Raw genomic sequence first — 25,929 nt, 5'->3', positions numbered from 1 at the left:
TATATTATTATGATGTTGCTGGCTGTCCATAGTTAAGATTGATAGGAGCAATCACAACTTCTGTGTTAGACAGGGCAATGGGATAGATACCTGTGGAAACCATATCCATTTCAGGGTCACTTTCACGATAAGAACCACCTCTCCCGACGAAAGACCTAATACTGACGTTGTACATCTGGTCAAACGCAAGTCCGGTAATGGTCAACTCTTCCTCGTCCGGCCCCAGTTCTATCGGTGAGCTCTGGTCACCGTCAGACGGAGTGTACCAGACGAGATATCCCCAGTACAGCCCAGTAGGTGGCGCCCTCCATAACAAGCGGATGCTGGTCGGTGAGTCCCGAGTGGCCGTGAAAGATGATACTGCCTCGGGCTCTGCGGAGAGAGTTATTGTGTCTTATTTATCTGAACTTATTCTTTAAAATTATAGGTGCCAATATTAAGGATAAGCTCATCAAATCAAAATTCCATTTTACTAAGAAATGGCGGCAAATTCCAACATTGGTTCAGAAGGTTTTAACGGTTTATAATATAAAGTTCTCAACGCCTTTCATTATCTTTTTGTGTTTCATGGAATGCTCCCCAAGAGCTGCCAACCTGAACAAGACATTTCAGTATTTTTAAGGCTGAAAATCAGGTATTTTGGTGAGAAAATCAGTGTTTTCACAGAAATCCCATAGGACAAAACATAAAACTGAAACTTTATAAATCAGTATTCTGCAGGAAACCATCAGAATTCTTTTCAATAATTCAGTACTAAATACAGGGAATCAATACTACTTGGAAGCTCTGCTTCCCGGCATTACCAATTTGAAGAACACAGCACATCTGTCTAGGGTGCTGGGGTCATGATACTCACTTGTTCGCCTGACAAGGGTGTCAACCAACGTAGCTTGGCCTCCCGATGCAACCGTTGAAAGACTGACCGTGATGAGGTCCCCGGGTACAAGGTTTCCGATTGGACGGATGTAAACCTCGCTAGAATCCTGGGGGATGGTCTCTGAATCATTCACCATAGAGTAGTAGGACAGTTGGAATCTGTCGGTCGGGGTCAGGACCAGCATTGCCGACGACCAGGTGACGAAGAAGCCATTGGTGGCAATGTTCGTGGCGTCAACGATCATTTGTTCTGGAAGAAATGAAAGAAACTCAGAAGTGGTCGAAAAGATAACCGTGTGATGATACTCCGTGGGAGGTTTATCCACACCACTAGAAGAAGAAAATGATCAGATGAATTCTCGTACTACCCATCCTCAACGAAAATATCAATGCAAGAGATTACCCGTTGGTGTCAATATTTGTGGCATCAAGGATAATTTGGTCCAGAAAAAGGAAAGATAGGGGCCTTTGAAGACGGGTTCTATAATAAAACATTCTTTTCAAATGGGAGACATTTTGGTGACCATTATGGAAAGGATTTCACTCTAAAAAGGAGGCCTCAAAGACAGGTTTTACTACATTCCTATCAAATGGGAGACAATTTGATGATTATGGACAAGATTACAATTCAGGAAGGTGGCCGTTAAGACAGGTTTGTCTCAGCGAAAAATTAAACGGGCAATGTTAAAGATTATCTACTATCAGTGGCGGACCGTGGCCCGAAGGAGACAAATGATTGGAGGGGCAATGTATTGTTTGTGAACAATGCTGTGCCCCTCCAATGCTTCGTCTCCTCCGGGTCACGGTCCGCCACTGTCTACTATAGCAGATTCACACAGAAGGCTGTGGAAAGTTGCCCTAGAAAATGATTTTTTGGGGGGCGAGATTTGACTGTATCTGACATGGATGCTCACCCGTGGTCGCGGTTGCAGAGATGGCATCTCCTTCTAGACGTTGTCCATTGTGCCCGGTGAACGCAAGAACGTTTATGGTATACTCTGTGTCAGCTTGGAGATTATCCAGAACATAAACACTGGTCTCCGGCTCCAAGGAAATGGGACCGACGACGGAAGGAGAGAAGGAGAGCTCGTAACCGTCAAACTCTCCCTCGGGCGGAACCAGGTAGACTTGAATTTTGTTGGAATCGAGAGCCGTGGCGTTGAGGAACACCGGAGGATTAGGTTCTGAAGGGTAAACAAAAATTCGGTCAATATTAGTTTAATCAAAATGAAGTTCAGGGACCTGTTTCATGAAACTGGTTTGTGATAACAAAGTTTGCCATAACATTTTAAAGCTACTGAAATTATTCAATTTGATTGGCTGATTAAAAACTTATGACCATCATACATTCACGCTAAACAAAGATCAGGGCCCGTTTCATAACAGCATAACAGTTACAATTATGGTATCTTTGCCATGTGACAGACAACTACCATGGCAATGAAGCTCAGCAGCCAAGCACAATCAAGTTTCCATGGTAATAAAAAGAAAGGTAAAATTACCATTGTTGTGCTTGATTATCTACATGTATCTCAGAAACCTCCTATAATCACAATTTTATAAATTTCCAATATATTGGATTTGTAGCTGCATGCATACATGTATTTCAGTTTCTTTCACGCCCATGCATGTGGATTGCTGAAATATAATGTCCAATCAGAAAATATAAATCAAACTATAAACAAGACCATTCCAAAGATATTTTTTCTGGGTAGCACTTTATACAAGCAGTAATATTGACATAATTACTTTTCTACATATATTACTGAAAGCATATGAGTACAGTAGTATACATAGTCTTGAATCAAGGCTTTACTTGTTTGCGTGAAAATGATGTCCTCCATTGACCCATCGTTGTTCTCGACATAGACCACGTATCTCCTGCCCGGTACCAGGTCCTCGAAGTGGTAGAAGATTGGGCACGTCTGATTGGTTTGCTGACATATGGGCATGGCACTTCGGAGGGTGCTGCAGAGTTCCTTCAGGCATACTTGTCTTGCGTCAGTGGCAGCGTTGAGCCAGGTGAGCGTCAGTGTTGTGTTGGTATTGCTGGAGATGTGTGGCTCGTTGTTGGGGTACATAGCTGTTGAAAGGATTGAATATTCAAGAAGTTGTTATTGTTTGCTTCTGAATTGCCACTTAATGCTCTCCTCCCATAAATACTAAAACAAATATACCTGGAGATTTGAGGCTTAAAGTTAGGTTACAGAGCTGTTGAAGATGAAAATGCAGGGTTTTATAGTTTGCTTCTTGGTTGCCAATAACACCCCCCCTCTCCTGCCAAAAGAAATCTGACTATATCTCGAGATATGAGGATTATTGTTGGGGTAAAGAGCTATTGGAAGATAAAATTATTTCAAAATGCAGGGTTTCACAGTTTACTTCTTGGTTGTCATTTAGCCCCCCCCCCCCATCCACCCCTGCGAAAAAAGTGACTTCATATCTGACGATGTAAGGTTCATTCTTTGGGTACAGAACTCTTGAAAGACTATTAAAGATGCAGGGTTTTAATGTTTGCTTTTTAATTAAAAATTACCCCACTCCCAACCCCTCCACCAAAATGGCTGCATCTACACCTCGACTTTAGACGGCTTGCTTACGAACCTCAGAAAATGTCTGTTCTTCGTATCCTTACTCCCATACTTTTATACAGAAGAAAGCTAAAATAAGCTGAAATTAAGCTGATAATCAAAACCCTCAAAAAGCTGAAATCAACCTAATAACTGAGCTCTCTCACATCCGTGAGAAAGACGTGGCGTAGGCATATTGAGCCTTACCTGTGGTGATTGTGATGGACTGTGCGGAGTTACTGGTCTGTTCACCGAACCCATCGGCCGCGTCAAGGACAGTGAGGAGCTCAAAGACATACTCTGTTTCTGGTCTCAGGCACTCTTGCCTGTAGGTCAGGTCCGTGCTGTTGCTTGGAATGGTGGAGACCAGCTCCCTTCTAAAGGAGAAAGGGACATAGTACACCCTGTAGGATGAGAATGACGACATGGTGGCGTCCCATTCAAAGGAAAGGCTGAAAGACCCAACACTGGCTGGCCTCAGAGGCTGCGGGATTTCCGGATCTGAAGGTATAAAAGAAGTTGAGATTTTAAAAAAGAAAAAAAAGTAGAAGTGTCACGATGGACATCTACGGTAACTATGTTTTTCACCCACCTTAAAAAAAGAGAAATTCCTGAATTTTGTTTCCCTTACACTGTGTGAAAATGTATAAAATTAACACACGTTTGCAGCATATTGAGATAGAAAAGAAGACAAAAAAAGTGTATGACATACGAAGTGGCAACCTGAAAACATGAGATCTCTGACAATCATTAACAGTGGGTGGTAGATATCACAAAACATCTATCATTGATTCATGAAAGCATGCATCCTGATTGGCCACTTCTGAATTTGTCAGTAGTTTGCAACATTTATTACCATTATTCATTAATCAATTTATGGATCTGGACCCTAATAGGACAATATACAGAGAGACAGCTAGATCAAGTTGAACTTAATGATAATAATATACAACATTGATATAACGATTAACAAATGTTTTCAAGTGCTGCACACTATTACCCTGAGGTTACCAGTGCTGCTACACCGATTAGGTGTATATACATGTACATGTAAGGCCTTATCTACTGAAAATAATAAATTAAAAACACTCTTCTGATATAAGATACATGTACATGTAATTAAGCAGCGCTACTGCACTGTTTAGGTGTATATAAGGCCTTATCTACTGAAAATAACAAATTAAAAACACCATTTTGATATGATAAGATAATTTTGATCGGCGCATATATTCTTTTTTTTTAATGAGAGCGTCGTTAAGAACCAATAAGCAACAACAAAGTGCCAGGGCATTGAAGGAAGTCTTTCCTACCCATTTTGACTGTTGCAGTAAACGTGCCTTCCAACTGTATCTTTCATGGAATCCTTGATTTTGATTGGCTGTTGAGCCTTGTTACCATGGTAGTTACCATTGAATGGCAAAGATACCATAATGGTAAATTTTATGCAACGGGACCCAGCTACCCATTTACTACACCTGGGTGGAGGATGGCAAGTGCAGATAAATGCTTTGCCAAAGGACAAGTATGTCACGATGGGATTCGAACTTACTTGATCGAACATTCCCTTGTGCAAACGGTATACCGTTGTTGAAGTCAAGCACCTCGAGAATGTAAATTTGCGATGGTTGTATACGATTTTCATCAAGCGTGACCGTGTTGCCAGACACCGGAAAACCGCCAAGAGAATCGCCATCACTATTGGTGATAAGCACTAGAACAGAACCAGTAACACCAGTGGTGTCAAAAATGGCCGTCACGGACAATGAAGTCACATCTACAAACACAATTTCACCGGCTGGTATCTCGTCTGACAAACATCAAAGGAAAAAAGATGGATTTTAATGGAATTCAGAGTTTGAAGTCAGTAGTTAATGACACATTATAATAATAATTATGACTTATAATGATGATAGTGACAACAATGATACTGATTATGATGAGGATAAAATTAAATAATAATAATAAATAATAATAATAATAATAACGATAATGATACAATCTAAAATTTATACAGAGCACATAGAAATATGATTAACATTTATAATTTTTTTTGTTATGTTGTTTTACATTGTATTTTAATTAAGACCGTGATGGATTTCCATATAGTTGAGGTTGATTGGATCAATCGTAAGGCTTTGTAAGATGGGGGGCCCTTGCATCACTCTTAATGTACCCATCACACACCTTAAAGGATATGGAGACAGTGCCTCTTCATCTATTGCTCCACGCCTTAAGGACCCCCTTTCTTATTCGCTCCGTGAAATTGACGATACTGAACTCTTCAAGTCACGCCTCAAAACTCACTTATTTCAGCAGATGTGTATTTATTAGCTTAATGGATTGGCCTGCGTCTATGAATGATTTCTACGGAAATATGGCGCAATATAATCATCATAATCATCATCACCTTCAACGAAGAAAACACTCACTTGTGATGACCTCGAGTTCAAGTGGATCGCTTATCTGCTGATATAGCCCAGTGCCACTAACAGCCACAATAGACACATTGTAGTGGGTTCCGGGAAGCAGGTCTTCGATGTCGATGAAGTTCTCCTCCGTCTCAAAGGTTGGATTGATTGACACCCGGTAGAAGGTTACAATGCCGATTGGTACTCTCCATTCGAGACGGACGCTTGTCGGGGTCGCGAACGGTGACGTGCTATTAACAGGGGAGAGTGGCTCTGCAAAAGGACACAGGAAATATAACAGGTGATGGAGAAGAATGCAGAATTACTGGGAAACTATACATGTATTCCACGACGCTTGAGGATCTGGCTAAAACTATTCACATCGCAGAAACATCAATATGATCCTTCTCCTGAGGTCCAATGTCCTGAGGGAGAATGGTAGAACTGATGTTCCTGAGTGTGAATAGTTTTAGCCTGTACCGAGAATGAGTTATTGTCTATTTGTTTTACATCCCTTCCACCTGTATTATTCTTTAATATCCCATTAATTTCTGAGAAAAATTTCATTGAACTTTTCGGATATGCTGATCGCTAGCTTGGTAGGCAGCCCCCCCCCCCCCCCCCGCCCCACGACCCAAACTAGGCACACCCGTTGAGATGCGCAAAAATTGCTTGAGCTGCCATGCATTGCAGTGCACACGTCTTGATTGCAGTGCGTGTATGGGGGGGGGGGTCATGATAACACATAGTTCAATTTTTCCCTCAGGAAAAATTGAACTAAGCGTGACATCGGCAAACATTTTTTCCTGATGAAACTATTTGATTTCTCCGTGTGTACACTCTCAATGCAACAATCTTAAGCGAGGGATATAACATGAAATACATATGCAGAAGGGGTGAGTAAAGAAACAGGAAGGGGAAAGGAGCGAGTGGAGGAGGACATGGATAAATAGGAGGGAAAAGGGAGGGGGAGAGCATAGGGGTGAGGATTGAGAGAAGGGAGGAGGGCTGAGGAAAAAGAGTAGGAGGGGATAAGTTGAAGAGGACCAAGAGGGGGAGAGGAAAAGTTAAAGAGGACCAAGAGGAAGGGAGGATGAATGGGAGGAGGGGAGGAGGAAAAAGAGGCAGGAAGAACACAGATGAAGATGAGTAGAAAAAGGAGAAGATGGGTGAGAGGAGTAGGAGGTGGGGAAGAGGAGAAGCATTGAGAATGAAGAGATGGAATTGACCTGTATTCTGAAGTCAGCTTTAACTTAGACCATGGTCTAACTCTGTGCTAAAATTATGGGAAGCCAAAAGTCTCAAAATTTTTAATTAAATTGTATGTTTCTTATGTTTACTGTGCTCTTTCCTGATTCTTCAATGGTAAAGACAATCATCTATTTATACTTCCTAGACAATATGAATGATTTGAGAGCCAAATGAGCTGAAATATGATATATCTACTGTTAGTGATTTATGTAACAATTGGCTATCCATACTTAAACCTCAACTTTAAACCTGAGTTTAAGTTAAACCCAACTTCAGAATACGGGCCAGAGGATTCGAAGAAGGATAGGAGGCCGGGAGGGAAGGAGAAAGAGGATGGGAGAAAAAAAAAAGTGGAGGAGGAGCAAGAGGAGCAGGAGGGGAGGATGATGAAGAGGCAGGAGAGACAAATAGGAAAGGAGAAAGGGACAAGGAGGAGAGAAAGGTGGAGTTGGGTGTGAAGAGAAGGAGAAAGGAGAGGAAGGCATTGAAAGAAGGCGTGGGGAGATGATGAAATGGGATAAGAGGCGGGGGGGGGGGGGGCATGATGGTGGTGGAAAAGATGACGGTGGCAGGGAGGAGGAGGAGCCGAAGAAAGGAGAAGGGAGAGTGGCAAGGAGGGAATCCAGCTCCGAATCTAGGTCTTACTTGCTCGATGCATGCTTGTGAAAGACATGTCTATTCCTACTAAGTTAGAACTGATGGTGTACAGCTGACCAGGGGTGATGTCACTGAAAACTCCCATCAGTGAGTCAGCGTCAAAGCTCAACGTCGGACCCGGTGGCTCTATAGAGAAGGAGTAATCCTCAAATCCTGGAATCATGCTGGCATTTCCGACAGTAAAGGGGATACCATCAGACGTGGCATTACCGGTAGATAGTTCACCAGGTACAAGTGGTTCTGTTACAAAAAAGAAAATAATTTGCATCATTTAGTGCTTAATTCTTTATATTTCTAAATAATTTGCCTCATCATCATAACAATAAAAAGTTACATTTAGTGCTTAATTCTTTATATTTCTAAATAATTTGCCTCATCATCACCATCATCATCATCATCATAAATAAAAAGTTACATTTAGTGCTTAATTCTTTATATTTCTACATAATTTGCCTCATCATCATCATCATAATAATAATAAAAAATTACATTTAGTGCTTAATTCTTTATATTTCTAAATAATTTGCCTCATCATCACCATCATCATCATCATAAATAAAAAGTTACATTTAGTGCTTAATTCTTTATATTTCTAAATAATTTGCCTCATCATCATCATCATAATAACAATAAAAAGTTACATTTAGTGCTTAATTCTTTATATTTCTAAATAATTTGCATCATCATCATCATAATAACAATAAAGAGTTACATTTAGTGCTTAATTCTTTAAATTTCTAAGCGCTTACATTGTAACTATTATTTCATAAAAGTTGTCAGCATGAACTAAATTGTCAGTGCTGACTATTTCAATGAAATCCTTGCTTTTGATTGGCTGAGAAGCTCTGGCCTCTGTTACTATGGTAACTGTCAGAAAAAAACCTCTTGTCAGTGCTGACAACTTTCATGAAACAGTCCCCAGGTCCTGCACATTCTCCACTCCGTACGGAGCATTCCAACAAGAGTTCCAAGACTCAATTGCTAGGCATGCTACATAGGCCTTCACATCCAACCTGGGGGCCGTTTCATAAAGCTGTTTGTAAGTTAAGAGCGACTTTAAGAAAGACTGGTGAACCTTTCTTACGGGCTCAACCATCTCCAATGGTGTATAGCATTTACCAAAAGAAAGGATCTCCAGTCGTTCTTAAAGTCGCTCTTATCTTACGAACAGCTTTATGAAACATCCACCAGGTACCCTTTAACACCTGGGTGGAGAGTGGCAGAGTGTGGATTTACGCCCTGCGAATGGATGCTAAGCCATGGTGGGATTCGAACACCGCCGAATGCTCACTACACTTCATGGCGGTGGTAAAAAGTCAAATGAACAATCAGATCTATGAACATGTACTCACTGGTGACTGCCTCAACCATACAGGGAACGGGGCCAAACTGCTCAGGAAAATCGCCGTCAGCTGCCAATCGCGAATTAACAACTAGCGTGAGATTGGTTTCTGGCTCAACCTGAACTTGCATCACTTCCAGGTCGTCTTCTGGGGGCACAGTCTCTTCTTGCACGATTTGACCCAAAGAATCTGTGACGGTCACTTGGTAGTCGTCCGTACGTCCAGAAGGCAGAGCTGACCAGGTGAACACGTAGCTTGAAGACAATGTCTCGACGGAACAATTTGCAATGGACGGCGGATCTGAGTAAACATTACAATCACAGGTAAAGTGACAAAATGCTAACCTTCTTTCATGTCATTCTAAGATCCTAACACATTTTTCTTTCAAACTAGTTACAATTCAATATGAATTCAACTTGTAGTAACAATCTAAAAATAAGTTTTGAAGAGAGTCCAATAAAATGACCAATCAATAAGTGTAAATGTATGTATGAATATGTGTCAAGTGATTTGGGTAAAGAAATGGGTGATTACTGAGAAATGGTTAAAATAAGCATTGCAATCCAGCTAGATGTTGGTTCTTTTTCAAAGCAATAATAATATAGTCCCACAAGTGCCTTTCTGTGTTGGTGATCTTCAGCGTGATCATTTTCAGCCTTCAATAGAGTTCATAGAGTTAGGTTGACATAAATAAACCAATCTGGATCTACCATGTTGCTTGTTGCTAGTAATAACAGATTAACCTCCAAAGCCAGGGCTGAATGCCGGCTAATAATCATAATAACAGTGATGTTTTATTGAGTGCACACACCGTCGAGAGACGCTCATGGCACTAGCGCAGCACCAGTTCCTTTGGATATATACAGTGGTGCTAACAAGTTAGTGAACCCTACCAGAATATGCACTCCTTCATGCCGAGTGTTGAATGTAGACAACAATGTTACAACGTCCGGCGAGCCCAGAGAAACAAACTCTATTGAATTTAATGATTTAGCACCCGACTTCACAATTAAATATCTAAAACATGGCAGAACTTGAACACTTTCAATATTTTTATTTTCTGGTGGGGTTCACTAACTTTTTAGCACCAATGTAAATACAAATATCAATGAAATCAACCAAGAGATCTTAAATTAACACAAGTAAAATAGATACCCTTTTTGACACATTTTCTTGGACATGCATCATATTTACTTGTCAATAGAATTACCCATCCCCCCCGGGTCAAAGGCAGGCTAGTAGCTCACCCGTTCTGATGAGGATGGTATCACCACCAGTCAAGGTAAAGCGATAGAGGGTTACCGGTTCCAGATCCTCAACCTCCAGGGTATAGGAGCTGAAGCATCCTCTGTAAGGGAACGTGGCATTGTGGACGTAGCTTCCTTCGATCATACGTTCCATGGTGACGTTGGTAGGCTCACTCGCCGTCCAGGCCAAGAAGACGCTGTCCGGAGTCTGGTCCAAGACCGTGAAACCATCGCCAGGGATTGGCGCTGAAGAATAACACGGATGAAGGTGATGTTGATGAGGATTATAATCATGATAATATACATGTAGCCTCATAAACCCCCACCCTGCTTGTTCACGTAATATGGGAAATGTCTATGTTCTGGTTCCACATAGGCCTCATGGAATATGGAACCAAAACGCAGATATTTCTCGTATTTCGTAAGAACAAGCAGGGTTTAACTAATATTTTTTTTCTCATGAATTCTGGTTGGTTGATTTTTTTGTGATTTTACTGGGTCACGAAGGTCAAACAGGTAATAGGCAGGATGTACCTAACTAATATATATTAGTACTATATATTTACCTGCACTGCACAAAGAAAATCATGCATGGAATTACATACTCATAAATGCAGTCAAAATGCTTATTTACATTTAAATGGTTTTCTTATTTCAACCATTCAATACAAAATTTGAGCAAAATCCTACCACAAATCTGACATTTTCTCACAAAAAACTTTAGACTTGTGTATATTTAAAAAAAAAATGCTGACCCATTTTTTTTGCACTTTATGATCAGTCGTCGGAAGGCAACCAATCAGCCTTTTTTTAAGGCCTAATGAAAATGATAATATAAACAATGATAATAGTAATGACAGAAAAATAAGTCTCTTGCTTAAAAACAAATTTCAACATAAAAAGCTGTAAAAAAATATAAATGAAACCCCCAAAAAAGGCTAACTTACTAGTCATGCTTTCCAAAATGGCCGGCTCACTGCGTTCATCTAGTTCCGGACCACCCCAAGCCACGACTTGGATGTCATACTCCACTCCGGGTCGAAGGTCACCGAGGATGAATGTCTCAGAATCTCCTTCAACTCGATATTCGTCTTCACAATCGCAATCGTTTTGAGTAGCGTCCTTGCATGATATTGTGATGATGTATTCATCGAGGACTCCGAACCCAGGCGTGAGGTTTAAAGTGATGTAGGACTCGGCAACATCCAGAATAGTCACTTCAGGTTGGCTTGGACCTATCAAATAAATGGAGGATTTGTAATTAACGACAGGGCCCCCGTCTTACAAAGAGTTACAATTCATCTGATCAATCGCTACTATGGACGGCCAGCAACATCAACATGTATTATGCATGTTTGTTCAAAACATTTTCTATGATGTATATTCATGGATTCATAATTTTCTTGAAAATTCACTGTGCTTCTCTTTGTTTACAAAGGACATTGTGCCAATTTCCTAAGGAAAAAATTATGACAGTGATGGATTTCCATAGAGTTACAGTTGATTGGATCAATTGGATGGGGCTCAGGTCTACCCCCCAGTATAGTCTTTTCAGGACTGCTTGAACCTATCAAAAAAATTATTATTACATTATAGTCTGACCGACAAGTTGCTTATCTGACATCTTTCCTTGATTCTGATTGGCTGAGAAGCAAAGTTACTATGGTAACTTTCGGATAAAACGTGATTTGTCAGATTTAACGTCCAACAAGTCATTTCATGGACCACTCCCCAGGTATGCTCCTAGTACGGTCACTTCAGGTCTACATGGACCTATCATCGAAGATTAGTAATTAAGAACAGGTCTATCCCCAGTACAATCAGTGTAGGTCTACTTGGACCTATCAAGCAATATTAGTAATTGAGGACAGGTCTCTCAGTACGGTCACTTCAGGTCTACGTGGGACCTATCATGGAAGATTAGTAATTAAGAACAGGTCTATCCCCAGTACAGTCAGTGAAGGTCTACTTGGACCTATCAAGGAATATTAGTAATCAAGGACAGGTCTCTCAGTACGGTCACTTCAGGTCTACTTGGACCTATCATGGAAGATTAGTAATTAAGAACAGGTCTATCACCAGTACGGTCACTTCAGGTCTACATGGACCTACATGTATCATCGAAGATTAGTAATTAAGAACAGGTCTATCCCCAGTACAATCAGTGTAGGTCTACTTGGACCTATCAAGCAATATTAGTAATCGAGGACAGGTCTCTCAGTACGGTCACTTCAGGTCTACGTGGGACCTATCATCGAAGATTAGTAATTAAGAACAGGTCTATCCCCAGTACAATCAGTGTAGGTCTACTTGGACCTATCAAGGAATATTAATAATCAAGGACAGGTCTCTCAGTACGGTCACTTCAGGTCTAAGTGGACCTATCATAGAAGATTAGTAATTAAGAACAGGGGAGCGTTTCATCAAAATTTTTGTCCGACAACTGACAACTTTCTTTGATTTTGATTGGCTGAGAGGCACTGTTACTATGGTAACTGTCAGATAAAACAGGACTTATCCTTTCACGAAACACTCCCCAGGTCTATCACCAGTACAGTCAGTGTAGGTCTACTTGGACCTATCAAGGAATATTAGTAATCAAGGACAGGTCTCTCAGTACGGTCACTTTAGGTCTATGTGGACCTATCATGGAAGATTAGTAATTAAGAACAGGTCTATCCCCAGTACAGTCAGTGAAGGTCTACTTGGACCTATCAAGGAATATTAGTAATTGAGGACAGGTCTCTCAGTACGGTCACTTCAAGTCTACGTGGACCTATCATGGAAGATTAGTAATTAAGAACAGGTCTATCACCAGTACAGTCAGTGAAGGTCTACTTGGACCTATCAAGGAATATTAGTAATCGAGGACAGGTCTCTCAGTACGGTCACTTCAAGTCTACGTGGACCTATCATGGAAGATTAGTAATTAAGAACAGGTCTATCACCAGTACAGTCAGTGTAGGTCTACTTGGACCTACATGTATCAAGGAATATTAGTAATCAAGGACAGGTCTCTCAGTACGGTCACTTCAGGTCTACATGGACCTATCATCGAAGATTAGTAATTAAGAACAGGTCTATCCCCAGTACAATCAGTGTAGGTCTACTTGGACCTATCAAGGAATATTAGTAATCAAGGACAGGTCTCTCAGTACGGTCACTTCAGGTCTATGTGGACCTATCATAGAAGATTAGTAATTAAGAACAGGGGAGCGTTTCATCAAAATTTTCGTCCGACAACTGACAACTTTCTTTGATCCTGATTGGCTGAGAGGCACTGTTACTATGGTAACTGTCAGATAAAACTGGACTTATCCTTTCACGAAACACTCCCCAGGTCTATCACCAGTACAGTCAGTGTAGGTCTACTTGGACCTATCAAGGAATATTAGTAATCGAGGACAGGTCTCTCAGTACGGTCACTTCAAGTCTACGTGGACCTATCATGGAAGATTAGTAATTAAGAACAGGTCTATCCCCAGTACAGTCAGTGTACAAGGAATATTAGTAATCAAGGACAGGTCTCTCAGTACGGTCACTTCAAGTCTACGTGGACCTATCATGGAAGATTAGTAATTAAGAACAGGTCTATCACCAGTACAGTTACTTCACATGTACATGTAGGTCTACTTGGTCCTATCATGGAATATTAGTAATTTGGAACAGGTCTACTCACAGTGTTAGGTCCGCTAGGACTTAACAGGGAAGTCTAGAACAGGTATGCTCCCAACCAGGAAAATTAGTAATCTGGAACAAGTATATGCCCAGCATGACTATATAGGTCTACCTGGACCTCTAATGGAAGACTAGTAAATTAGAACAGGTCTACCCCCAGTATAGCCACTGGAGGTCTACTTCGGCCTATCAAATACACAGAAGAACAAGCCTATATTTTGGGGAACTATTTTTTTTCAAAGTTCTGTAGTCTTGTTCTTGTTTTGTGTTAAAATTCATCAATTTTTTATGATACAATAATAATCTTTGTAATCTTGCAACAAAAGTCACCATAACATTCACTAAAATAATGACATAATTCCATCTAAAGAATATACACAGTAATGAGCATTAATTATTAATAATAACAATAATAATAATCAAACAATGATCATAATGATGACTACAATCATAACCATGATAATATGAACATTGCAATTTAATATCAAGATAGTCATAACAATGATTATTCCTATTATATCCCACTAATGAACTAAGAATCCTACTTAAAATTGGTAAAAGTTAATCACATGATAAAGCATTGTTTTCCAATCAATCATCGCTCGTTTTGATGAGCTTTGCGTTTTGCTGATCATTTCAGCCAATAAAGTCACAAATTTCGATTTCAGTAGTCCTACCACTATTCTGGTATCTGATCACTAAGATTTTATCGCTTGGAATGTTCATATAAAATATTACCATTTCTTAGAAATTCGGATCCCAATGAAATTGTATCGTTTGCGCCGGGCTTTAGAATGAAAGTAGCAGTAGTATGGCAGTGAGTCCAAACTTTGCGTGTGTCCATACTTCGCAGACGGTCATTATCTCAAAAACTAGCCAATATCCTTAAAATCTGACATCAACGTGAAAAGCGACCTAAAATTACCCTTTGGCGTAAGTTTCTTTAGGATGAGTTCAGTATTCATGAAAATATAGATAAAAGATCCGCAAATTTGTCACCGTTCGCGCCCGTTCTAAAGAAATCTGATATTCTCAACAAGCATCACGATATCAGCATTTTGCAAGCAGATATCATAAAAAGTGTGAGTTAAATGTGGTACTGACTGATTCTATAGCATTTTGTGGTCAATCTCATATAAATATCTCACCTTTTGGAGCTTGAGTTTTTGTTTATAATCTCTACAAAAACTTTGGTCCGCGAAGTAAGGTCACACTTTTTCAGAACGATTTTCCAACACAGCGCGCATTCGTCGATTGAAATAGAATTTTGAGATCGCGATACCGCCGAAACCCCTTGACCTACATGTACCTGTACTTCACATTTTTGTCAATGATTTTATAGTTTAGGATCTTGCCATCAATGTGGTTTTGTATAAATTGTGAATATTTTGTGAACAAATTTAAGCCTGATGAATATTTTTTAAAAGTCCGCGAAGTTTGGACACCCCATCATACTGGTAGACTTACGCAATCTGAATCTAATCATCAATTCCTCACTACTGATGTCAATAGACCCATTGTAAAGCCGCCCAGGAATCAGATTCGTGATGTAAACTCTATTATTTCCTCCACTCCTTTCCCATTCTCCCATTGGACTAAGATCCACATCGAAGTTTGTAAAATTAGGTAGAGTATACAAGATTGATGTCTCATTGCGATCAGTCTCATAAATTGTTCCTGGACCAGGAGGATCTGGTGGGAAGAAAAAAAAAAAAAAGTAAGTATCAGAATTCCTAAAGGCTGTCTTAATTTTTTATAAGGATTCAATCAATAATGTAAATTACAAATTATATGCTAACAAGCTGAAATCATGCAAAAGTAGTGAGAATTTTACAGTATGTAATTTTTCATTGACTGATTTCAGGCGAAAATCTGACTTTGACCACAAATTGTATCTGGCATCCTCCTAGCACTTTTGTACTCCTCAAGGAAAATTATGTGGTCTTGGCCTAGGTCTTGGCCTGGGAAGTCTGAAGTCCTTGACCTCGGTTGTCTGAAGTCCTTAGTCTTGGATGTCCAGTCCTTGGTATTGGCCTCAGATCTAACCATGCCAATATGCAGGTTCAATGAGAAATTCTAAAAATATACAGTTGAGGCCAAAAGTTTACATACACCCATGAAATTCAGTGAAATTTGTTCGCTTGCCAAACATCACAAAATTTACTATATCTTCAGAAATATAAATACTACCATGACGAATTTGGTATCAAATGAAAGAGCATATTAAGCTATTTCACATGACTGGGATGCCGTTTGGATTGAAGTATATTTCAGGTGGAATTTTCAAACATCATTTCATAGAAATATATAAATGTCAATTCTATGATTTATATTACATTTTCTATAAAAATATGTCACCACTGAACAAAAAACTGTACTTTGAAATGTTTGTGTTGAGAAGTAACTAGCACAAATATGAAATGTTTTCTGTCAAGTTTTTACATGTATATTTAATTTGTCTAAAATATGAAGATTTTTAGGGAAAAAATGACACCTAAATATTTTTCAGCTCCTGATGACAAAGCAATGTGATGAAGGGGCATGACATACTCATCAAATTTGTCATGATAGCACAAATATTTTACAAGATATGTGTACAGTAAATGTTATGATGTTTGGCAAGAGTCAACTTTTCTTTTAATTTCCTTGGGGCATATAAACTCCTGGCCTCAACTGTATGTAGGGGGCTTTTGTCTTTATTTCACCAAAGCCCAGACCTATGACTGATTTCATGTATACATACCGGTTGATCTATCGTCCTTTAAACTTCCACTCTGTTGCTCCTCAAATTCATCAGTTGCATTTAAGACAGTCCTGATAGAAAACTCGTACAGAACAGAGGGAAGTAGGTTGTCAAGAACAAACGACGCTTGGATATTTTCAACCGATATAGTCTGGCCTGGAGAGTTGTACCGTCTATCCACCTGTGAGACTATGGTTATGTCTGCCCTATCAACATCACCGACTATTGGCGGCTCGAAAGATAATTCAATAGATGTTTGGTTCCCATATGAAATCGTGAAATTTTCTAAGTCTCCTGGATCTACAATTGAAAATGATAAATAATTGCATTTTTTAATACATGTTACATGAAATGGATCAAGAAACTAATCTCCTCATTAAAAAAGTACTTTTCCACATCTAGCAAATCCAGCATTTTGCTCCTTTGGGAGACACTTTGCAAAATATGATCAGAACGAGGAAAATGTCACGTATCAATTTAATACAATTTTCAATGCGGTATGTTTTGCCGTTGATCCTGAACAAAATGCTGCGGTCGTTGATAAAAACTAAATGTTACCAACATGTAATTCTAAATTGGCAATGCAATAAAAACAACAAAATCATGTTTAAGAAATAAAAATCGGCACATTGGATAAAAACTTATCTTTTATCTATTTTGACTCATGTTACATGTATCGTACATATTATCCAAATAATTTCAAGGTATGAAAATGAAAAATTGAACAATGCATGACTATTGCCAATTTGAAGTACTGTACAAAGGAGTAATGTTTCATAAAGCCGTTTGTAAAGTTATACATGACTTGTTCGCATGACTGGAACACATTCTTAAATGCAAAGTCAGCCACAAAGGGATTTAACACAAGGAAGACTCACCAGTTTTGTGTAAAGCACAGGAAAAATTACACGGAAGCTCGGGCGATTGAGCCCCCAAAACGCTCATAAGAGCCCAGGAAATTTTTGTTTAAAAAGAAACCTGGAAAATCCCCATTCATTGCAATGTTAAAGCCTATCCAGCATAGCAGAGTTAGGCAGTAGGAAATTCTTTTTAAAAGGAACCCAGAAAATCCCCATTCATTGCGATGTTAAAGCCTATCCAGCATAGCAGAGTTAGGCAGTAGGAAATTCTTTTTAAAAGGAACCCAGAAAATCCCCATTCATTGCGATGTTAAAGCCTATCCAGCATAGCAGAGTTAGGCAGTAGGAAATTCTTTTTAAAAGGAACCCAGAAAATCCCCATTCATTGACCGTGGTCATGTGACCTGAAACTCAGGCAGGATCTTCAGTGATACACTATTACTAATGTTGTAAATCGGAGCAAAAATCAGATCGAAAATCGGATCGGCAGTTAAGCTTCTAAAATCGAAATCGAATCGAAAATCGAATCGGCGATGTTTAAAAACAAAGGAATACATCAAAATGTTGTTCGCCGTCGCGCGCATCTTCCTGACAAAGTCACAAAGACGAATGCATTGGAATGGAAGTCGCCAACATGCGCGATCGTTTTGAACATGTTTTAAAGCCAGGGGTTTTGAGGTGTTATTGCTTTAAAATAAACCGAGTGATTTTTATTAGAAAGATAAACGAAAGACGCATCTTCCGAGCAAAGGCGCAAAGGAAAATAAAATGAAAATATTTCTCATAGATCACAGGTTAATGAACGATCGGCGGGACATCTTTTAGAAGTATTTTTAGGTGCTAGCGATTTAGAATTATTGGAATGATCTCTTACGACGCATCATCTTAAAGTCGCAAGTGCAATTAAAATGAAGTAGACGACGCAAGCACGCACGATGATTTGAAATATGTTATTTAAATGTTTTGGGTAGCTAGCGTTTTCAAATCAATTTGAAGTTCACGGCGGGGTCCGCTATCACCACGAGGTTGAAGAGAAGATGTCTATCATCATAAAGGGGGTAAGAGAGTAGCGCAGTGAGCTCCGTCGGTAATACGACCTTTCAAAGTTCACGGCGGCATCCGCTATCACCACGAGATTGAAAATAAAATGTATATCATCATAAACGATGTAAGAGAGTAACGCAATAAGCTCCGTCAATAGTACAGTCTTTAAAAGTTTATGGCGGGGTCCGCTATCACCACGAGGTTGAAGAGAAGATTTATATCATTATAAGGGAGGTAAGAGAGTAGCGCAGTGAGCTCCGTCGGTAATACGACCTTTCAAAGTTCACGGCGGCATCCGCTATCACCACGAGGTTGAAAATAAAATGTATATCATCATAAACGATGTAAGAGAGTAACGCAGTGAGCTCCGTCGGTAATACGACCTTTCAAAGTTCACGGCGGCATCCGCTATCACCACGAGATTGAAAATAAAATGTATATCATCATAAACGATGTAAGAGAGTAACGCAATAAGCTCCGTCAGTAGCACGATCTTTAAAAGTTCACGGCGGGGTCCGCTATCACCACGAGGTTGAAAATAAAATGTAAATCATCATAAACGATGTAAGAGAGTAACGCAATAAGCTCCGTCAATAGTACAGTCTTTAAAAGTTTCTGGCGGGGTCCGCTATCACCACGAGGTTGAAGAGAAGATTTATATCATTATAAACGATGTAAGAGAGTAGCGCAGTGAGCTCCGTCGGTAATACGACCTTTCAAAGTTCACGGCGGCTTCCGCTATCACCACGAGGTTGAAAATAAAATGTATATCATCATAAACGATGTAAGAGAGTAACGCAATAAGCTCCGTCAATAGTACAGTCTTTAAAAGTTTATGGCGGGGTCCACTATCACCACGAGGTTGAAGAGAAGATTTATATCATTATAAGGGAGGTAAGAGAGTAGCGCAGTGAGCTCCGTCGGTAATACGACCTTTCAAAGTTCACGGCGGCATCCGCTATCACCACGAGGTTGAAAATAAAATGTATATCATAATAAACGATGTAAGAGAGTAACGCAATAAGCTCCGTCAGTAGCACGATCTTTAAAAGTTCACGGCGGGGTCCGCTATCACCACGAGGTTGAAAATAAAATGTAAATCATCATAAACGATGTAAGAGAGTAACGCAATAAGCTCCGTCAGTAGCACGATCTTTAAAAGTTCACGGCGGGGTCCGCTATCACCACGAGGTTGAAAATAAAATGTAAATCATCATAAACGATGTAAGAGAGTAACGCAATAAGCTCCGTCAATAGTACAGTCTTTAAAAGTTTATGGCGGGGTCCGCTATCACCACGAGGTTGAAGAGAAGATTTATATCATTATAAGGGAGGTAAGAGAGTAGCGCAGTGAGCTCCGTCGGTAATACGACCTTTCAAAGTTCACGGCGGCATCCGCTATCACCACGAGGTTGAAAATAAAATGTATATCATCATAAACGATGTAAGAGAGTAACGCAGTGAGCTCCGTCGGTAATACGACCTTTCAAAGTTCACGGCGGCTTCCGCTATCACCACGAGGTTGAAAATAAAATGAATATCATCATAAATGATGTAAGAGAGTAACGCAATAAGCTCCGTCAATAGTACAGTCTTTAAAAGTTTCTGGCGGGGTCCGCTATCACCACGAGGTTGAAGAGAAGATTTATATCATTATAAACGATGTAAGAGTAGCGCAGTGAGCTCCGTCGGTAATACGACCTTTCAAAGTTCACGGCGGCTTCCGCTATCACCACGAGGTTGAAAATAAAATGAATATCATCATAAACGATGTAAGAGAGTAACGCAATAAACTCCGTCAGTAGCACGATCTTTAAAAGTTCACGGCGGGGTCCGCTATCACCACGAGGTTGAAAATAAAATGTAAATCATCATAAACGATGTAAGAGAGTAACGCAATGAGCTCCGTCAATAGTACGACCTTTCAACGTTCACGGCGGCATCCGCTATCACCACGAGGTTGAAAATAAAATGTATATCATCATAAACGATGTAAGAGAGTAACGCAATAAGCTCCGTCAGTAGCACGATCTTTAAAAGTTCACGGCGGGGTCCGCTATCACCACGAGGTTGAAAATAAAATGTAAATCATCATAAACGATGTAAGAGAGTAACGCAATAAGCTCCGTCAGTAGCACGATCTTTAAAAGTTCACGGCGGGGTCCGCTATCACCACGAGGTTGAAAATAAAATGTAAATCATCATAAACGATGTAAGAGAGTAACGCAATAAGCTCCGTCAATAGTACAGTCTTTAAAAGTTTATGGCGGGGTCCGCTATCACCACGAGGTTGAAAATAAAATGTAAATCATCATAAACGATGTAAGAGAGTAACGCAATAAGCTCCGTCAATAGTACAGTCTTTAAAAGTTTATGGCGGGGTCCGCTATCACCACGAGGTTGAAGAGAAGATTTATATCATTATAAGGGAGGTAAGAGAGTAGCGCAGTGAGCTCCGTCGGTAATACGACCTTTCAAAGTTCACGGCGGCTTCCGCTATCACCACGAGGTTGAAAATAAAATGAATATCATCATAAATGATGTAAGAGAGTAACGCAATAAGCTCCGTCAATAGTACAGTCTTTAAAAGTTTCTGGCGGGGTCCGCTATCACCACGAGGTTGAAGAGAAGATTTATATCATTATAAACGATGTAAGAGAGTAGCGCAGTGAGCTCCGTCGGTAATACGACCTTTCAAAGTTCACGGCGGCTTCCGCTATCACCACGAGGTTGAAAATAAAATGAATATCATCATAAACGATGTAAGAGAGCAACGCAATAAGCTCCGTCAATAGTACAGTCTTTAAAAGTTAATGGCGGGGTCCGCTATCACCACGAGGTTGAAGAGAAGATTTATATCATTATAAAGGGGGTAAGAGAGTAGCGCAGTGAGCTCCGTCGGTAATACGACCTTTCAACGTTCACGGCGGCATCCGCTATCACCATGAGTTGGAAGAGAAGATATCTATCCCCTTAACATTGCCATAGAAAATACCGCGACTTTCTCCCTGAATAATGCGACCTCTAAATAGCTAGCACCTCAAAAACAATCTTGAAATATGTTCTGAGCGATCACGCACTGTAACCAGATCTACGCCGATTTTTTATTTTCGATTTTTTCCTTCAAGGGGCATGATCGAAGATCGGCAAGTGATTGCCGATTGTGGTGAAATCGAATGGAATCGGTTGCCGATTGCAAAATCGGTTACAAGCTTAACTATTACCCTTCCTCTAAGTATTATGAAATAGGTCCATATACTTTCTAAGTTGTAATGACACTTCAAAAACTTAACCTTGGTCAAGATTTCGATATAGAGTCCCCAAAAATGGTCTAAGTTCATTGACCCTAAATGACCTTTGACCTTAGTCATGTAACCTGAAACTCAGGCAGGATGTTCAGTAATACTTGATTACTCTTATGTTAAAGTTTCATGAGCTAGGTCCATACACTTTCTAAGTTATGATGACATTTCAAAAACTTAACCTTGGTTAAAATGTTTAATGTTGACGATGTCGCCGTCGCTGCTGGAAAAGCGGCGCTTACATGTAGTCTCGCTCTGCTATGCAGGCGAGAAAAAAATGCAACAGATACCTTCATAGAGTATTCATTGGTGTGCTATTCTGCTATGTAAGGCACACTTAGATACACATGTAATATATTGCTTTTAAATCTGCCTATCATAATGGAAGAAATGAAAGGTCATTTGACCGAAAAATTGCCCATGAAGTACTGTAACTACGAACTAGTCTATAAAAGGGGGGCATTATCGTACCTGTTCTAATCCTGTATTCAAATTCTTCCCCAGAGATGGCGCTGTAGACTATTGTGTAAACAGTCCCCGGATCAGATAGCTCAAAGTCCATTACTCGTGGGGACGAACAATCGGTCTCAGAAAGAATAAAATCAGTCATACTCTGTGCTCTGGTCATGTTCGTCACTGTGAGGTTGGAGGTGGTATTAGAGAACCACACAAGGGTGACGTTCGCTTCACCTTCATCGATGACAAGGAATTCGCCTCTGGGAACTGGGTCTAAAAGTTGAAAATCATCATAATTTTTTTGTATTTATAAACACTCAAGTCACAAACAAGTACAAGAAAAATAGTACAAAACTTTAAAATCCTTAACATTAAAGATCCAAGATATTTCCACCAAGACTTTTGCCAATATGTTGCTTTCTTTCAATCGAATCAACTTTACGCCCCCCCCCCCCGGGCCATTTAGGGTTAAAGCTTTGGATGTACCTTTCAGCGAAAAAAATACACGGGGGCGGCGGGCAAATTCGCCCCGGAAATGCCTAAAGTCGCCCTCGAAATCACCCAAAATCATGCTTTGGGGGCGACATAAAATCTTAATGTCGCCCCCGAAATTATTGCCGAGCGATAACAACTCAGCTGCCCACGAGTGCCATATGCTCGAGCTCCGCTAACCATTTAAAAATAATCAAAATCCACACTCAATATCATGAACAAGCCTTGAAAATAACGAGGAGCACAGTTTCAATTTCCGAAGTTGCATCTTTTTTTCTGTACCACGTTTTTCCATACACGTGGTATGAAAAAAAATCAACGCAACGGCCGGGAAACGGTTGCATGTATAGGGGTCCATTATGACTACCACCATGTGCAATTTCTAATGCACATTTTCCCCTACAGACATCACAATTCTGTGATAAAATAATTTGAATTACACAGGAACTAAATCCCAGAGTCTAGTAACCTCGCATTGGTGAGTTGTCGTTCGGCTTTGCTTTTCAAAACGGCCTATTAACATCCAAAATAACTTACCATATTTGTTGATTATTACTTAAAAATCATTTGTTTTATTTTTCTAGGGGATGAGGTAAATATCAGACAATAAATCATCAAACAAAGCTCCATATATTTTTACAAGGCCGGCGGGAGGCTCACGCACGCCGACATTGGCGTTTGTACTAGCTAGCCAGTCTGAGCTCTGTCTCTCTGCCACAGCTCTGGGGGACAATTCGCTCAGTAAAGGCATCAATGACGGTGATTTTCTGTTTCAGACAGAGTTTACATTTCGGGTATACATTGTATTATTAAAAACTGCCAAAAAAGTTTGATGATTTCTTCATTGTCATGTATATTTAAGTTATTAATGAGTTTATTCTCACCAAATTTAGACTCCCCATTGAGAAATGCAATTTTCGTGGAGATCTGCGTTTTCAAAGAACTTTTAGGAAAAGTTGGGGTATGTGGGCCTTTTATAACATGGCCAAGTACAGGTTATTGTACTGGAATAGATGGAGTAGAAATTGGATATTGAATTCATTTATATCCACGTTCAACTCACAGTCACACCCACACAAACACACACATCCAAGATTCTAAGCATGAAAAAATAGCTTAAAAAATCATACAATATTAAACAATAAGTAATAAATCATTAATAAGTGAACAGTATTCCTCAAAATACAAAAAAGTAGCATTTGAAAAGAGCCCCCGAAATGCAAAAAGTAGCCCCCGAAAAGAAGAAATGGAGCCCCCAAAATTTTACAAAAAATTGAAAATGGAGCCCCCGAAAAAAATAAATAAATTTTTTCCCTGGTACCTTTCATGCTTAATGAAAATTTGAAAATTCATTTTGGGCGACTTATTTTTTGTTTCGTGGTTCCTGGTCACATGATAATACAATCTTACCCGTAGAGCCGCTGACATCAGCTTCAGGTCCACTGGTCATCTCCAACACAACATCTCCACCTTCATCGGTAACTGCTGCTACCACACCCGTCACCTCAATGGTATACTCCAGCCCAGGTGGGAGGTCATCAATCACGTGGTCACCGGACTCGAAGAACTCCAGGCTTCGCTCGTCTTCAAAGAGACAGAATCCAGGGTTGGTAGATGCGATTTTGATTGAGTATGTGTCTGCGGTGCCGCTGCTCGTCTTGATGTTTAACGTTATCGAAGTTTCTGTCGTCGCTCCAACGCTCACGAGAGGTATTGAGGGAGCTGTAGAAGTAATGAATAGATACGTGCAGTGATCGTTGGCATGTATTCCTTATAAAGGTCGGGTCAAGCACCATCTAGGTAATCAAGATACAGTACCAACATTATGATAGTTTGTGAGACATGTAGCATTATATCGTCAAAGTCGATTCACCTACATCATATTAACCTGGTGACTACTGAATTCAGTAAATCTCATCCATTTACATGTATGTACACATACCATTCGGTTCCAGTAGGTTATGGACTAAAACAGGACTTTTTTGTATAATTTTTTAAAACTGAAACCTATAAACAGTGCTTGAAATTTCCCTTATGTACCTTGCCTATTTCTCCATCGCCCGTTTTTGGCCAGACAGGAGTGATAAAGAAAAACAAAAAGCTTTGACACACAAAAGGAGTAGGGAAGAAAGAGCGAGCTTTAAGCATTGCCCGATTGGCCCTCTTGTACCCAAGAGTGAGCAAAAAACTTTGACGTGAAAAGGCGTTGGGATGAAAGAGCGTCTTACAAACCCATAGCAGAAAGGACACTGAAACCTTTTAATGCTGCTTAAAAAGTCTCTCTTGCACCTTGCCTCTTTTCTGCATCCGTTTTTTATTTACTTTATATTCATTTATTATTTATTTATTCATATATACATATTCCACAAATCATGAAATACAAGTAACTATAAAAAGCTTTGAAGTAGAAAGGATGTTGGGAAGTAAGAGAGACTTACGCAACCGCAGAAGAACGGAAGCCTCTTGTGCTTCGTCAACGACGTTGACTGAAAAGTTATAGATGACTCCCGGTTGAAGTCCGGTTAGGTCCACCCGGTTGCCCTCCCTTGGGATGATAGAATCGACTTCTGGACTAACACTGAAGTTGAAAGTGGCACTCTCTCCACCGTGGATTAATGTTACGGAGTCATCCCCCATCTCAAGAATTGAAATTTCCGAAGCCGGGAGAGCGACTACAAGATCATCAAAGGATGAAAAGGGGACATTGTTTCTGTCGTTAATCATGGACGAAAATAATCAATATAAGTATTTTTTTTATCAACATTATTGATTTTGTAATACTTTTTCAGTTATACTTCATTTTCGAATAAATCAAAAATTAAATTCAACTTGAACAACGTCAAACCTGAGTATTTACGAAAAACTGCATTTTCCCCCTTATTGGTACACAAAGCCCTGAAAACGCTGCTTTTTGAGCCAACATTTGACCACTTGACCCGTTGTACAATTTTAATAAACTTGCTACCAAAAACGTGTGCAAGACTCCCCCCCCCCCCAAAAAA

General features: G+C 39.9%; 1 protein-coding gene across 2 annotated transcripts in view; it reads right to left on the bottom strand.

Moving 5' to 3' along the window:
* The window catches only part of LOC129283358 (uncharacterized), a 181,077-nt gene that overhangs the window by 104,938 nt on the left and 50,210 nt on the right, over positions 1-25,929 (bottom strand). For both annotated transcript variants that reach the window (XM_064113949.1, XM_064113950.1), the window contains exons 18-33: positions 25,366-25,599; positions 24,338-24,649; positions 22,451-22,708; positions 16,774-17,073; positions 15,498-15,722; positions 11,300-11,587; positions 10,353-10,598; positions 9,115-9,405; positions 7,751-8,002; positions 5,876-6,127; positions 4,996-5,253; positions 3,654-3,947; positions 2,693-2,959; positions 1,791-2,060; positions 857-1,126; positions 91-372 (exon numbers count right to left, since the gene is read on the bottom strand). In XM_064113949.1, the coding sequence (XP_063970019.1) occupies positions 91-372; positions 857-1,126; positions 1,791-2,060; positions 2,693-2,959; positions 3,654-3,947; positions 4,996-5,253; positions 5,876-6,127; positions 7,751-8,002; positions 9,115-9,405; positions 10,353-10,598; positions 11,300-11,587; positions 15,498-15,722; positions 16,774-17,073; positions 22,451-22,708; positions 24,338-24,649; positions 25,366-25,599 (4,299 nt within the window). The remainder of the gene's footprint in view (positions 1-90; positions 373-856; positions 1,127-1,790; positions 2,061-2,692; positions 2,960-3,653; positions 3,948-4,995; positions 5,254-5,875; positions 6,128-7,750; positions 8,003-9,114; positions 9,406-10,352; positions 10,599-11,299; positions 11,588-15,497; positions 15,723-16,773; positions 17,074-22,450; positions 22,709-24,337; positions 24,650-25,365; positions 25,600-25,929) is intronic.

The sequence above is a fragment of the Lytechinus pictus genome, chromosome 19, assembly GCF_037042905.1.
Source record: "Lytechinus pictus isolate F3 Inbred chromosome 19, Lp3.0, whole genome shotgun sequence".
Lineage (NCBI taxonomy): Eukaryota > Metazoa > Echinodermata > Echinoidea > Temnopleuroida > Toxopneustidae > Lytechinus > Lytechinus pictus.
This window is presented reverse-complemented; position numbering and strand designations above follow the sequence as displayed.